The 16112-nt window shown below is 41.8% G+C and overlaps 1 protein-coding gene across 1 annotated transcript; it reads left to right on the top strand.

The window, feature by feature from the left end:
• The first annotated feature begins 238 nt into the window (after window positions 1–238).
• scamp4 (secretory carrier membrane protein 4) lies at window positions 239–15345 on the top strand. Its single transcript, XM_033622695.2, has 7 exons — window positions 239–339; window positions 3071–3097; window positions 3248–3376; window positions 3536–3692; window positions 10397–10498; window positions 13412–13529; window positions 13653–15345. Exons 2-7 carry the CDS (start codon window positions 3091–3093, stop codon window positions 13839–13841), a joined length of 702 nt encoding a protein of 233 aa, XP_033478586.1. The 5' UTR covers window positions 239–339; window positions 3071–3090; the 3' UTR covers window positions 13842–15345.
• Window positions 15346–16112: the final 767 nt, after the last annotated feature.

Raw genomic sequence — 16112 nt, 5'->3', positions numbered from 1 at the left:
TAACGATAGACAGAGTTTAAAGAGAGAGTCCGCTCAGTGGCTCCAGATAATGACGGCCTGCCCCTAACTGTTTACAGATTGCCTGATTTGCGTGGGTGGGATCCACCACCAACGGGCGTCATGTTGGAATCACGCGTTTCCCTTTTACCGCTCACATGACTCCTGGGAGTTGTAGTTTTTCGCGCCCACGAGCGCGTTGAATTCAAACGCTTTAGAACTACAAAGGCTACAGTGTTGCGCATGCGCAGTGTGTTCGATGGGGTCGAAAAAGCGCATCCTGAGTGAATCCCGGACCCCTGCAGTTGTCGACGGAAGCGCGAGGAGATAAACCTTATCCCGGTAATATTTACACATTTATTTAACGCTTCAGGTTGAGTCACGAGCTTAAACAGCTGTTTGTCTCCTCATCAGCTGCGGGTCAGCTGTTTAAATGAGACAGAAAGGTTAGTGGCAGATAAAGAGACACTGAGCTCACCTCTGCCTCTGTACTGTTACTTAGCTGCAGAATAACGCGCTTTAGCTGCGACCTGCTGTGAACTGGCACATGAAGTGAGCACCTGAGCAGCTCACACAGGTGTGGGCGCGATAATAAGCGGACAGTGACACGTTGCTGTGTTACAGCTAGTTAAGCTAACTGTTGGAGCAAAGTTGGACCGTGCAGAGAGCCACCGGGGTAACGTCACTGACTCAGGCTGAAGCTTAACATTAGCATGTTAAATGTGATCAGTGTGTTCCAGTCATGGAGCAAATACAGACCAGCATGAAGGAGGAAGATGTGTGAAGACAGGTAGTTTGAGACTTGAGGTAAAATGAGAGAGATAAGGTGTTACATCCTGGGTGCTTTGAATATGAGCAGACAAACATCAGACATGTTATTGCATTAGTGCTGTTTTAACTGTTGTGAGATAACTGAGCTCAGCAGAGCAAAGATTAAATAATCACTGGTCCCAGGACTGGTAAAGGAAGTCATGTGTTCTGCTGACTTTCTCTTTCTGCTCAAACAAAAATGGTGCAACAGAAACTGGTTGCAGGATGTTGCATTTGATCAACTGTTGGACGTATAATCAGAAATATTTTCACATTATATTTTATATGGGAGAGGGTCCTGAGTGAGTATTTAACGCATTCAGGTTAAATGGGACAAAAAATTAAAGGAGCAGTCCAGTATTTTGCACTTTGAGCCCATGTCTGGGTTGTTCATGATGAAACAGAGTGGCTCAGACCAAAATAGTGACGGTCGCTCATTTTCAGAGAATTTGTCTTTCCCCTGCCTGGCTTAACACTGCTGCCTATGGCCATGTGTGAACCTGTCCTCAAACCACCCTGAACGTTCGTCTTCAAAGCCATGAATCTCACCGAGTGCTCAGTGGTGTTCGTTGATGTTCTGACATAGAAATCGAAGCAAACTGTGGTTTCCATCTGTGTTTTCACTCTTCATCTCGACTGTGGAACTATTTTTTCAGCTGCCTCACACCCGTGTGTAAAATTCTGCTTGATCGTTCCTTTGACCCTGAAGCGTTATACATTTGATGGCCATAATGCTCCTTTACGTGGGTGTCGCCAACCGGCAGGAAACCATTGCAATGTAATGGAACACAGAGAAGAAGCAGAAGAAGGAGGTTGGCGTTGTGTTCAAAGGCATCGTACTGTGAAGGTTGTTTACAAGCGAGTAATCCATTGTGCAGGTGTTTAAACTTTTTACAAAACTTTTTCGTTGGTTCTCGTTCTTCCTCCAGGAGCGCACACAGCACTGTCGAGCCGGCACTTTCGCTGAGCTCAAAGACTACAATGACTACAATTCCATTTCCGGTGGCGGATTACTACCAACAGACAATGAGGCTTCTATAGAAAACCAGTGGGTTAGACAAAAAGTCAAATAAATCATCACGGAAACCACAGTTTGCTTCTATTTCTATGTCAGAACATCAACGAACACCACTGAGCACTCGGTGAGATTCATGGCTTTGAACACGAACGTTCAGGGTGGTTTTAGGACAGGTTCACACATGGCCATAGGCAGCAGTGTTAAGCCAGGCAGGGGAAAGCCAAATTCTCCGAAAATGAGCGACCGTCACTATTTTGGTCTTAACCACTCTGTTTCATCATGAACAACCCAGACATGGGGCTCAAAGTGCAAAATACTGGACTTCTTCTTTAAGCTAAAATGGGACATTTTTCTGAAGTCTTAGGCTGCTGAGAAGCTGCGCCTGCTGAGGGCGACAATTTACTCTTGGGTGCGTTGTTACAAGAGACACTCAAGAGGATGGCAGAGGAAATACACGTACACTAATTCAACTGAGCTGGACCGCAACAAAAAGATTCACAGGCTGAGATCGAAGCCAAAAAATGTCAGTTTATTCCAAACATCCGTGCACAAAAAGAAGAGATCTCAAAGTGCAAAAAATAATGATAAAATGTGATTAAACAAAACAACAGCAAACCTTTCGGTCCTTGACCACCGTCAGTGCCACTCTGGGACATTTTTTTGGCTTCGATCTCATCCTGTGAATCTTTTTTGTTGCTGTCCAGCTCAGTTGAATTGGTGTGTGTGTGTATTTTCTCTGCCATCCTCTCTTGACATTTCTATGACACATGCATGTCCACTGAGAACATCGCACCAAGGAAATAGAAAGCAAAAATAATATGGAAAAGCATGGCAGAACATTTGGACCATCTTTTTAAAATGAATAGTTAGGTTACATTAATGATTTAATGAATTAACAACTGAACCGATAGATTGATGTAACCATTAAAAAAAGAAACAAACATGTCGGTCCCATTTAACCTGAACATGTCATTGGAGTGAGGTCGGGGTCCTTGGTGTGTTTGAAGGTCCAAAGTTTCTAAAGCATTTTACTTGGCAGCATGTTTTCTTTATAGAAACATAACAGAGACACACCAGTTAAGGTAGTCTTTAGAATTTTAGGTGGCTTTCTTGGTAATCTACCAAGAAGTGTCCTAGAACATCTGACATGAAAATTGGTTTATGGAGAAACGTTTCCTGAAATATTATCAAAGTGTGATTGTTAAATGTTTTTTTTTTCCATTTCTGTATATTTTTATCATCCAGGAAAGAATTGGGATATCAAAATGGCAGGTTTGTCACTTTAACTTTTTATCTATCTATCTATCTATCTATCTATCTATCTCCTCTCTCCGCCTCCCTGTAATCAGGCATGTTGTGACAAACAGGAATATAAAGTAGTAAGAAGGTGATATCAGGATAACACTTTGCTTTCTGTTTCAGAGCGTGTCAATAACTTTCCTCCCCTGCCTCAGTTCATGAGAATAAAGCCGTGCTTTTACCAGAACATTGAAGAGGAAATTCCTGCACCACACCAGCAGTTGGTGCGCAGAGTCTACACACTATGGATGAGTAAGGTTTTTTTTTACATACATTTCCTAACTTTGTGTTAGTCATTTTTCGGACAAAGAACATGCGTTCTCCTCTCTGCTGCCATGTTGCAAAATCAATCATGACCCTTCTTCCCTTTTTACTTGTGTCCACGTCTCCGCTGTCCTCTCTCCTCTGCAGTGTATTCAGGCACGCTGTGCATAAATGTGATCTCATGTATTGCTTGGTGGGCTGGGGGTGGAAGCGCTCAAAACTTTGGCTTTTCCCTGCTCTGGCTCATCCTCTTCAGCCCGTGCAGTTACACCTGCTGGTTCAGACCACTCTACAAAGCCTTCAGGTTAGTCACCATCTGGTCATCAAACAATGTCTGAACTTCTACGTAAGCTTATTCTAAGTGCACACAACCCAAAGAGTCTGCAAACTGAACAGGTTAAAATCTAACATCAGATGCACAAGTATGAGATGTCACACACAAACATACAGGCAGAATCCCAAACACATAATTAGGAATGTTTGTATAATAACACGACTGAGGTTCAGCAGTTTCAAAGATGGGAGTCAAGCCCAGATTTGAAAACCTCAATAGAACCTGCCTCCTGACTTTGCATGGGGAGTTGATTTTTAAAAAAGCGAGCTCGATGAGCAGAAGGTCCACCAGCGAAATATTTTTTTGTTAAATCTAGGATCTATTTGCAGTAGCTGCGACCATTTGTGCGCATGCATCCACACGTTGACCCTTTTGTCACTTAGTGTGAACCGTTTGGCCCCGATCACACAAAGCTTTTTGCAGGTTGCAAAACGCAAAGTGCACCACACTGCCTTTTTTTAAACACTGAATGCCACTAGTAAAAAAAAAAATGCGGCAACCCCCCATCACCACCTTACCCCAACCCTCCCGTGTAATCAATCTACCATTTATGTATTTATTTGTTTTATTTATCCTCCAGTAATCTGTAGCTGCTGCCATGTTGAGGCAGAGGGTGCTGTCTGTAGCTCTGGTTGAGGGTGAGAGGCTGTCAGCAGATAAACAGAGATCTGTGTGGGTACATGAGACCCTAAAAAAGAGGCTGGATCATGGGGAGTACCACCAGTTGGTCCAGGAGCTTCTCCTCCATCATGGACGTTGCACTTATCTGCTTCCACACCTGCTGTTTTCTATTTAAATCATGGTAGCTGTAGTTTGTAAAGTCGTATAGCTCTGGGTATCCAGCAACCGCCACCACCAGTTTCTCAGAGCAGAGATGACGTGGGGCGCTTTTCTGCTCTGAGCTTACGTTTTTTCAACTTGAGGAATAAAGAGGGCTCTGGCCAAAGCGTGAGCAAAAAGCGTCATTCTCATTAAAACATTAACAAAAGCCGCCTCCAGCTGCTAAAACTCTTTCTGTGTGATGGGGCCTTAATCAGCTGTCCTCTGGCTCATGTCCATACTTTCTTCAGAATCTTGGGCAAGTCTGTGAATCCACTGGGAAGTTTTGCACCTTTTTGCAGTAGGACACTTTCATTGCCATCCTCTGCTTTTAGCCAGTTGACATGAACACAAACACACACCTTCACACTAGGGCTGCCACGATTAGTCGACTAATCGATGACTAATCGACTATTAAAATAATCGGTGACTATTTTAGTAGTCGACTAATTGGTTTGAGTCATTTTACATAGAAAAGCACTATAAAGTACCCCAAAATACTCTTACTGCAGCTTCTTCTGTTCAGATATTGTCAGCTTTACACACTCTCCCGTGACAGTGAACTAAAACCCTTTGGCGTGAGTATGAAATAAGACATTAGATGACGTAATTTTGGGGTTTGGGCGAGACAGACCAACATTTTTCAACATTTTAACACATTTTTTGATGAAATGATTAGTCGACTAATCGAAGAAATAATCAACAGATTAGTCGACAATGAAAATAATCGTTAGTGGCAGCCCTACTTAACACACGCTTACTTGCCAGTTTTAGCCTCCTGGGGCAAAATCTGCGGCCAACAAAGGGTGAAAACATTTTTTGTGGGCAGATGAAGTGAGCTATAGAGCTTCTGGTCGAAGCTAAAAATAATTCTAATAACCAGCATTGTGATGGAGTATACAGAGTTAGAAGACAGGAGATGTAGGAAGTACAGCGCCTTGCAAAAGTATTCACCCCCCTTTGCTTTTTAACTATTTTGTTAGATTCCAACCTGTAATTTAAATGTTTTTCATCTGAAAATTTCATGTGATGGATCTGCACAAAGTTATCTAAGTTGGTGAAGTGAAATGAGAAAAATATATATAAAAGAATAATTTAAAGAAATAAAAAAGTGAAAATTGGCATGTGCATATGTATTCACCCCCTTTGCTATGAAGCCCCTTAAAAAGCGCTGGTGCAATCTATTACCTTCACAAGTCACAGAATTAGTTAAATGAAGTCCACCTGTGTTCAATCTAAGTGTCACATGATGTGTCAGTATAAACACACCTTTTCTGAGAGGCCCCAATGGGCTGCAACTCCACTTAGCAAGAAGCATCACATCATGAAGACCAAGGAGCTCTCCAAACAAGTCAGGGACAAAGTTATAGAGAGATACAAGTCAGGACTGGGTTATAAAAAAATATCTACATCTTTGATGATCCCCCGGAGCACCATCAAATCCATAATCACCAAATGGAAACAACACGGGACCACAACAAACCTGCCAAGACAGGGCTGACCACCAAAACTCACAGACCGGGCAAAGAGGGCATTGATTAGAGAGGCAACAGAGAGACCAAAGGTAACCCTGAAGGAGCTGCAGAGTTCCACAGCAAACACTGGTGTGTCTGTCCATAGAACCACAATAAGCCGTACACTCCATAGAGCTGGGCTTTATGGAAGAGTGGCCAGAAAAAAGCCTTTACTTAGTGTTAAAAACAAGAAAGCACGTTTTGAGTTTGCCAAAAAGCATGTGGCCGACCCCCTAAATGTATGGCGGAAGGTGATCTGGTCAGATGAGATTAAAATTGAACTTTTTGGCCACAAAGGGAAATGCTATGTCTGGCGGCAACCCAACACATCCCATCACCCCAAGAACACCGTCCCCACAGTGAAACATGGTGGTGGCAGCATCATGCTGTGGGGATGTTTTGCAGCAGCAGGGACTGGGAAACTGGTCCGCATAGAGGGAAAGATGGATGGTGCTAAATACAGGGACATTCTGGAGCAAAACCTGTTTCAGTCTGCCTGTGATTTGCGACTGGGACAGAGGTTCACCTTCCAGCAGGACAATGACCCGAAGCATACTGCTAAAGCTACGCTTGAATGGTTTAAGGAGAAGAAGTTAAATGTGTTAGAATGGCCTAGTCAAAGCCCGGTCCTCAATCCAATTGAAAATTTCTGGTTTGACTTGAAGACTGCCGTTCACAAGCGGAAACCATCCAATTTGGGGGAGCTGGAGAAGTTTTGCCATGAAGAATGGGCAAAAATCCCAGTTGCAAGATGTGGCAAGCTCATAGAGACTAATGAAAAGAGACTTGCAGCTGTAATTGCTGCAAAAGGTGGCTCTACAAAGTACTGACTTCAGGGGGGTGAATAATTATGCACACTGAAGTTCTTTGTTTTTGGGCCTTTTTGTTGTTTGCTTCACAATAAAAAAAAAAATTTTCACATCTTCAAAGTTGTTGGCATGTTCTATACATGAAATGATGCAAATGCTCAAACAATACATTTTAATTCCAGGTTGTGAGGTTTTAAAACGTGAAAAATTCCTAGGGGGGTGAATACTTTTGCAAGCCGCTGTAGTTCATCCATTTAAAGCCAATACAAAGATATCAGGACAGGTGTTTTCTTAGATCTTGTAGGGACTCTTACATCTGCCTTTCGGACCAAATGAAGACTCTTGTTGATGTCATGGGTCTGTGAGAAAAAAGAGCATTATAGTAGGTTGAGGATGTAACTGACAGGAAGTTGATGATGCTGTGGTTTCAGAGACAGCCAGTGACTGATGTGAACGCTCTGTTTAGATGTGTCTCTGAAATGAAAATCACCAATTATAATGATGCAGTCAGCACCAGTCACAACATCTGATATGAAAATACTTTCAGAGTTTTGGCTGCGTGAAATGAATCATTTATGATCTGTAACTTTGGGAGCATGGATTTCTGTCAGATAATTCTTCGATGATACATTAACCTACCCAACATTTCATGTCGGTTTTATTTCTACATCATCAGGGTGTCTGCAGGCCTGGAAAAGTCAGAAAAAATCACTGAATTTGTTTTCCTCAAAGAGGCCTTTCAAGCTATTAAAAAGTCTTAAATTTAATGTACAAATGCCTTAAATTGAAGTATGTGTTTGTATCCGCTGCTGTTGAGAAGTGTCACACACCTGTAGACTTAAAGTAGAATTGTTGAAAGAATATTTAATGTACAATATCGGCTCTTTATCAGCACCTGTTTGCACCAGTTGCCAGGTGGTGGAAATGTTTTGTTTGGTTCATCAAAGGCCCTGCTTTACAGCCAGTGTGAAGGTGGTGAACAACATTAAGACTGAGACATTGGTGAGGGGGAAATGGATCGCTTCATTGTGCAGAGCAAACCACCGTAACCACCTGTGCCGATTACCCGCCAACTAAAGGAAAGAGAACAACGTGCAGATAGTATTGCCAACGCTACCTGTCTTATGGCTATAGCTCGACTGGGGACGTAAACAGCTCTCGGCGTGTGTGCGTCGTCTTTTCGAACAAGTTGGCTAATGCTAACATGGTTGGCTCATGCTAACATGGTGCCAAGCCAGATGAAGAGGCACTTAGAAACCAGACGTTGTGAGAAACCTGTCCTACTTCAGTAGAGCACAGGGTTTGAACCAGAGGCAGCAAGACTGTATGTTGGATTGTGTGAAAGTGTTTGATGAGGCAATGGAGGCAAACTACATGCAAGCAGAGCTCAGACACACACACACACACACACACACACACACACACACACACAGGTTTCATAACCTAATTTTTCATTTTTTAACCAGTCTGGTTTAAATTGGTGTGTTGCTGCTTTAATTTAATGTTGCAAAGTTTCAACAAACGCAATACTTGACTTATTTTGTTAATACACACTAGTCCATAGCCATTGGTAGCTTTGTCACCTTCTACCTATGCCAGTCCTCAATGCCTATGTGCAGTTTCACATAGATTGACCACGTCAGTGAGTAGAAAAACGTGGGACAGACAGAATGACTGACTGACAGAATGACACACTGACAGTTTCCGTGATTATGTACAGCATACCATACCATGACTTAGTCATACCAAACATTAGAAACCAACACCAACATTGGTCCACAGGGGGAGCCACAGCGATCGGTCGCATTTTAGCCATTTTGAAGCATTTTTCTGTTGTTATAGCGCCACCCAGTTGCCAATTAGAGTTAAATTTCTCCAGTCACCTTGAGGCGTCCTGTTCTACATATCTACCAAGTTTAGTAAAAATCCATATGGCGGTTAGGCCTAGATAAGAAATGAGCTCTCTAGCGCCCCCATTTTGTTTGATGGGGTCAATAATGGAGGGGTCCCCTCAGATTATGTGTGGTCATATGCCTACAAAGTTGCGTGGTGATGGGTGAAACCCTTGAGATGTTATACACCTTTATGTGATGAGCCACGCCCTCCGCAATATTCATTGCCTTATAGAAGCTCAGTTTTAGTAAGTTTTCCAACTTTTGCCAAGAGGGAACTTTAGATATTGGTCCCTAGATTATGTTCACCCAGTTTCATGCAGATCGCTCAAACTTCCTAGGAAGAGATCCATTTGAAGTGTTTTTCAAAAAATTCAAAATGGCGGAAAATCTATATAAGCGCAAGTTATGGGTTCTTGAGGCAAATGTGTTCCTCATGAGGAGAGGCATCTCTGTGCAAAGTTTCATGTCTCTACCACATACGGGGCATGAGATATGCCCATTCAAAGTTTGACATTTCAATGGGTTGCTATTGCGCCCCCCTTTGGCCAATTGATGTAATATTGCTTCATTGGCATCCTCCCATGACCCTCTACCACTGTGCCAAATTTCACAGGGATTGACCGAGTCAGTGAGGAGAAAAACGTGGAGTTTTCGTCATCATATAGTAAGATATTTGACGAGTTATGTGGTGTTAGTAAATAAAAATAAACATTAACAGAGTGATGACACGTGTTATAGAGGCTGTTTTGCACAGATATGATGCAGTTGTGCCTTGACATTTTGGATTGCACTTTATTTTGCCTCGGGCACAAAAAATGTGAAAACCACTGTATTGCAGTTTCTAAATAAGTTCAAAAATAGCCGCCCACAGACGCTCTAACAGGAGATATGATAAACTCACTGTCTTTGCTATAATTGTACTCACTGTCTGATGATCCAGGTGCTTCGGTTGGTTTAAGAGTTGATTGATTTGCAGGATGACGCTGTCAATTGATTGTCTTGACTGTCACTTTTAAAGAATGAAAACAAAAATCCCCAAATAAACAGGCCTTTACGAAAAATGAAGTTGAAATCAATGGCGTATTTAACAACTTCATCAAACAATAAAAACCAAGATAAACTAAACAGGCAGCGGTTAAAGGCTGTAACCCTGTGGCGTCTTCATCACCCACACTCACTTTAGCACACCTGCCTTTAATCAAAGGATCCCGAGATGCCAGGTCAGGTGTTGCATTTAAGTGACTCAAAAAATAATAGGAAAATATGACTGGTGACTACAGAAGCTTGGAAGCTCATCATCTTGCAATCAGCAAGTGTAAATGTTAGCAAAGACCTGCGACCTGTGTGGGTCCAGGCTGTGTTAATTGTATCATCAGGAAGTATTGTTATATATGCTGATAAGTATTGAAATTGTGATGTAATAATAAATGGTTCGAGGCCACATCGCCCCGACTTTCATACTTTGGACAGTTTGATCACGAAGCAAGTGTGAAGTTGTGTTTAAGATGGTTTTAAATTGTGTCCACATGTTGAAGACTAGTAGAAGGAAACAGCATTGCAACAAAAATAGAGCAACACTTGGCTCGTTTGTGCTCTCCTGTATCATCCCTGTGTATTTTCTCTTTGTATTCTCACAGGGCCGATAGCTCGTTCAACTTCATGGCCTTCTTCTTCATCTTCTTCCTTCAGTGCGTCTTGGCACTCATCCAGACTTTAGGCTTCTCAGGCTGGGGAACTTGGTGAGTTGAACCAAACCTGCTTTGAAGACCGTGCACGTGTTGCCTGCCAGTTTTTTACCAGAGAGTGAGTGCTTTTGTCAAAGGATCACGGCAGCTGGAAAATGTGTTTTCCATCAAACACTTTTGCACACATGATGATTTGTGTAGTCACACAATCTGCAGCTTTTTACATTTTTGTTTCTATTGATTTCCGGATGACGTCTGTTCATGAGTTGCTGACATTGAACCATCAGTCTCTTGATGTTAAATGTTAATAAGGGAAGAAAGGTTTTAGCCTGAACATTAAAGGGTACGTCTGGTATTTGTCAACCATGTTTGGTGTCTAAAGTCCAGTTCAGACCAAAGATTTGCAAGAAGATAAAACTGTTTAAGAAGATTGCACAGGAAAGTTGCGGCGGTGTGAACTGTCCCGTCTGAGCTCGATTTAAGCCGCCTGAAGGTGTCACCTACAACTCAGCTTGTCAAGTTGCCAGCGGCTGGTTTTAGAGCGTAAGACCCGTCATCTGTTTCAACAGCAAATCAGCTTATAGCGAAGCCAGCTGGCCAAGTCTGTTACTAACTGTCAGCAGACGGCGTGTTCGCTTGGCGTGGCATTCTCTGACAACAGCCCTCCGTCCTCACCAAACCTGAATCCTTCTCATTTGCATCCCGCGGCTGCTGATACATACGTCAGTCTCCGTCCTCACAGTGTGTCGGGGTGAGACATCGGGTCACTAGTGTTGCTCACTGTATGTGTGCATATATCACACACACGTACTCACTGACTGATTAATCAGCACTGATCATTTAAATTATTGTGGCCGTTTCATCACTACTAGAAATGCAACTTGTAGCCAGCACCTCACTGTCACTATCCTTATTCATATTTTAAGGAGCTGCACATTTCATCCAGCTACAAAACAAGTCTGTAAAGGTGAACGGAAATACGGAGAGTTGTTCCTATGAAGATGATACATGTCGCATCTAGTCGCTCTGGTGTAAACTGACAGGCTTTCAGAAGGGTGCAGACCAGCGCATTGCAAGAAGTTGAAAGTTTCAGCTTCTCTCGTCACAAATCTTTGGTCTGAGCTTGGCTTTAACAACTAATGGGAACAACATTGTTTTAAATCGGTTCAGTATAGAATAAGAAAGTGCTGCAGCCGGGAGTGGTGAAACCCACTCTGTGCATGTTTGAATCATCAATTAACTTCCACCAAAAGTGTTTGTTTTTGCCACTGACAGGCTCAGATTATTATTGTAAATGTCTGACAACATTATGGAGAGAATCCTTATAGAGATGGACCTTTTTGTTTGTTCAGAAACAACCTCAAAATTGCCATGACCAATTCCACTACACTCCATTTACACAAACAGTAGTTGTAGTGTGTATAGAGGCAGCGTGTTTCACATCTAACTGGGTGAGTTAAGGGTTAACTTTAACCAACTAGAGTTGTTGATTGATGGAACAGTGGACGGACAAAGCAAGAAGGTTTTTGTGCGTTTCTGTTGTCTTTGAATGAAGTGTGTTTTACAATGATACAATTACTGCTTATTTAAATGAAGTCTGACGAGTTTGTTGATAGCGATTTCGGAGCTGTTTGTGGTCAAACAAAAAGGATCTTACTCTTAAACAAAGCTCTGTCTCTGTAGGGATCCTTTCCATAATGCTGTCAGACACTTAGTGTAACAATCTGAGCCTGTCAGTGGCAAAAACAAACACTAGCTATGTTTCCATCCAAAAGTGATTTGAATCATTGGGGAATGCACATTAAAAGAAATATGAATCCTGTGTGTTTCCATTAAATGTACGAACTTTGGTGAAAACTACGAACTTGCACGAGTTTTCCGCAGAACCAGAAACAAAACAAGTCTCGCATTCTTCTTCTTCTACGTTTTCTGGCGGTTGGCAACCAGCTCGTAAATGCATTACCGCCTTCCCGACCCGGAGTGTGGATATCACCATGGAGAGAGGTGCGCTACGTCAGACTTAATTCGAACATAACTGTTTCCATCCCCCGTTTTGCGAACCAACATTTTTTCTAATCAACCAAAACCCGGCTAAAGCGAGCGTATTTTAGTTTGTGCGAATCAGGGGATTTTAATTTGAATTTTGGCGTTTCCATCATAATTTTCCAATGCGATACTTCTAGATGTGCATCTAAACAGGCTGATGGAAACATGGCTAGTGTTAGTGGACGTAAATGGATGCTAACATGTCTCGAGTGATAACATTGCAGCCTGCAGCCCTGTCACTCAATATTGGACCAATTTAAAACATGTTTGTTCTCAGTAGTCGTTCAGACTCAAAACAGAGTAGAGTCCAGATTGAAAAAAAAGACAACACACAACACGTGTCACACTGATACTCACAAATTTGTTTTTAACTGATGTTTCTAAAATTTACATAAAATAGTCACATTTATAAAAATCACCTGTCCTTAATTCTGCATTAACATTTCTAATGGTTATAATCTAAAATAACCATTTAATCATTTTTAATTAAACAATTTAGTTGTGTAAATTAGATATATTATATCTTTTTTTGATGGAGTTTCTCATGTGCTTTCATGTTCACATTCAAATTCTTACAGTTGAATGCCACGTTGGTCTTATTGTGGAAAAGGATGTTGCTTAAAAAGAAGCTATAGTTTTATTTTTAGTCATGTAATCTGTAACAAAAACCTAAATCTGAGCATTATTTGTGTCCAGTAACTAAAGGCCTGCTTGTGATAACAACACTGTTCCCTCATGATACAAAAGTAAATGTGACACTGATCGTCACAATGCTGTTTGCCACTGCATCTCTTTCCTCACTGCTTAATGGCTCATTAGTAACTCTGAATATTTGTGTTAAGTCCACTTTGCTAATGACATACTGTATGATACACTAACTAACACTAACTCCTCCATCTCACTCTCACCAACACATCAAAGCGGCTGGATTGCGACAGTGATGTTTTTCAGCACAAATGTGGGCTCGGCTATAGTGATGCTTATCACAACTCTGCTCTTCACTGTGGTGACTGCTTTAATGGCACTGGTTCTCCTCAGGGTGAGTGAACACACACACATGCTAAAATGCACACACACACTTGTATTTAGTTTTTGTCCCTCAAACCCACACAGATGCTCGACACAAACATTTATTTTATTCTCCTTTCTTATCTTGCGGCAGGTGCACAGACTGTACCGTGGCGGAGGCGGGAGTTTGGAGCGCGCTCAGGAAGAGTGGAGCACCGGGTTGTGGAAGAGTGCGCCAGTGAGGGAAGCAGGGTTCAACGCTGTAGCTCAGACGGCTCAAGGCCCGACCTTGCCCCAGTACCCTGCCTCAGTGCCGAGCTATCCTGACAACAGTCACTGGTGATAGCTGAGAGTGGCCTCTAGATGGAGACAGATGTCCGGTGGTTTCTGTGGTGCTCAAAGCGTCACATCATCTCACCCTTACATTACAAAATGCATAGCCTTTGTGTTGAATGAGACGAAGCTATAACAAGTTTTATCAAAGAGTTTTGCCACTAAAGCTCATTACTACACTTGTGGTATAGGGTTATCTTTAAAATTTGCCATTCCATTTCAACTTCTGTTTACATCTAGATTATTAAAATGTATGAGAGAGAACTTCAGTTTTATGCTCAAAAGAATTTTGTTTCGGAAACTGTACAGTCTTGCAAATATGCAATTGAAAACTTAAAGAGTGTGAACTGTTTCTGGATAGTATGTGAAGGATGTGTGCCTTATGGACCTTTATGATACCATTGTTTTATGTATTGCCAAATCTGCATGCTAGAAATTGTAGTATGCCGATCAACAGGGGTTTTCTCTTTTTCTTTTGCAACAAGAGAATGTCTGCAAACTGCACGATTTTTATCTGGTGGAACTCTTTTCTGTGTATTCTGTCAGTTTATTTTTGATACGCCGTGCTTGAAATCTCCATGCTTGCCTGCTTTGGCTGTGATTTCTTGAAATGCGCCTTAATATTGCGTGCCGATTTTGTATGTGAAGAATACCTTGCTTGACTCTGGCCTTAACAAATGCTGCTTTTGTTTAAACTGGACTTATGCTTCACTGAAGCAACGTGTGGAAACATTTCAAAAGTTGTCGGTGCGTAATCCTCCCCTGTGATTTCTCACTTCTGTGCCAAAAACACTCTCTTCCCTCTTTCTTTTATTTTGATACTGAAAAAAGTCACACCCAGAGTAGATATTGTGTTGCACTCAGTTTCTGTGGTTCCAGAGCTGCACTGTTTGCTTTTAGTGGTCAGCGCCCTGCAGTGAAAGAACCTTATCTGCTGTTGTCAATGTTCCACTCACTTTCACTTTCTGCACTGATAGACTGAATTTTTGTGTTTGACTGCAGTGTGCTTGCATGCAGCCTGTAATGGGTGTGTGACTGAACAGGATTCTCTTATTTCAAATGAACTGACCTCATGTAGCCAATACATATAAACACAAACAACTTGGCTGACTGAACAGCAGATGGATCTGTGGTGAAGCAAATTCTTGCATGCAAATGTTGTCGGTCTTTAAAATGCTCTCTGATATTCCAAGTGTGGACTATTATAACGTCATTCCAACAAACCTTGGTGAAGAATTTGATCAAGCCCAAAGAATGTGGCTTTTTATACAGATCATCTAATAGTTCAATTTTATTTTTGGCTCTATGATCCCAAAGAGCCTACATGAAGTAAAGCACCGCCTCAAAGTTTGATTTATCTTTCTTTCCTTGTTACAAAAGTGTCCTTCATGGCCAACTGCCAAGATTAGTATTTTGATTTTTCTCTGTTATTTGATAAGTGATGAAATAAAATGGATATGTTAAAGTAACCTTTAAATATTGCAACATTTCAATAAATATTCTTATTCCCATCGTGTCTGCCTGTCCTAGCTGAATGCGAGATACATTTTTATGGTTTGTTTTTGTCGTGAAAATCTGAGGAATGGCCCCAAATGTACAGAACGTAGCAGCTCAGGTCTGTGTTTGACTGCAGAACTCCAAACTGTCAGCTGTTTAGTCATGTCAGCACATCCAGTTTCACAGTATGATGATGTTAAAGGACAGTTAACTTCAAAATCAAAAATACATATTTTTCTCTCACTTGTAGTGCTGTTTCACAGTCCAGATTGTTTTGGTGAGGTGCAGAGCATTGGAGAGATCGCCCGTAGAGACATCTATGCTCTCTCGAATATAAAGGAACTCAATGACACACTGCTTGTGGTGCTCAGTGCGCCAAAAAAATACTTTTAAAAAACTCAACAGCAGTGTCTCCTTCCAGAAATCATGACCAGGTTACTCTAGATTATTGATGATCCACAGGCCTTAAAGGAAATGATCACTTTAGAATGAAAATACAGACAGTACTTACTCACCCTAATGCCGACAAGAAGTCCAGTGTAGTTTTTTAATCCACAAAACTCGTTTGGGGTATCGGAGGATAACAGCTAGGTGCAATTTTCACTTGAAGTGCATGGAACCCACGTCCAAAATCAAAACATCAGAACGGTTCGTCCGTTGTAATCCAAGTGCCCTGAAGCCGCAGCATGCAAAATTGACTTGAAAAGACATAATTTACTCCACTTTTATAGCATCTTTTCTCACCGTGGTCAGTTAGCCTGCAACTCGAGAACAAGAACGTCTC

Source organism: Epinephelus lanceolatus, chromosome 6 (assembly GCF_041903045.1).
Source record: "Epinephelus lanceolatus isolate andai-2023 chromosome 6, ASM4190304v1, whole genome shotgun sequence".
NCBI classification, from domain to species: Eukaryota; Metazoa; Chordata; class Actinopteri; order Perciformes; family Serranidae; genus Epinephelus; species Epinephelus lanceolatus.
The sequence above is the reverse complement of the archived record's forward strand: the minus strand, read 5'-3'. Positions and strand labels throughout refer to the sequence as shown.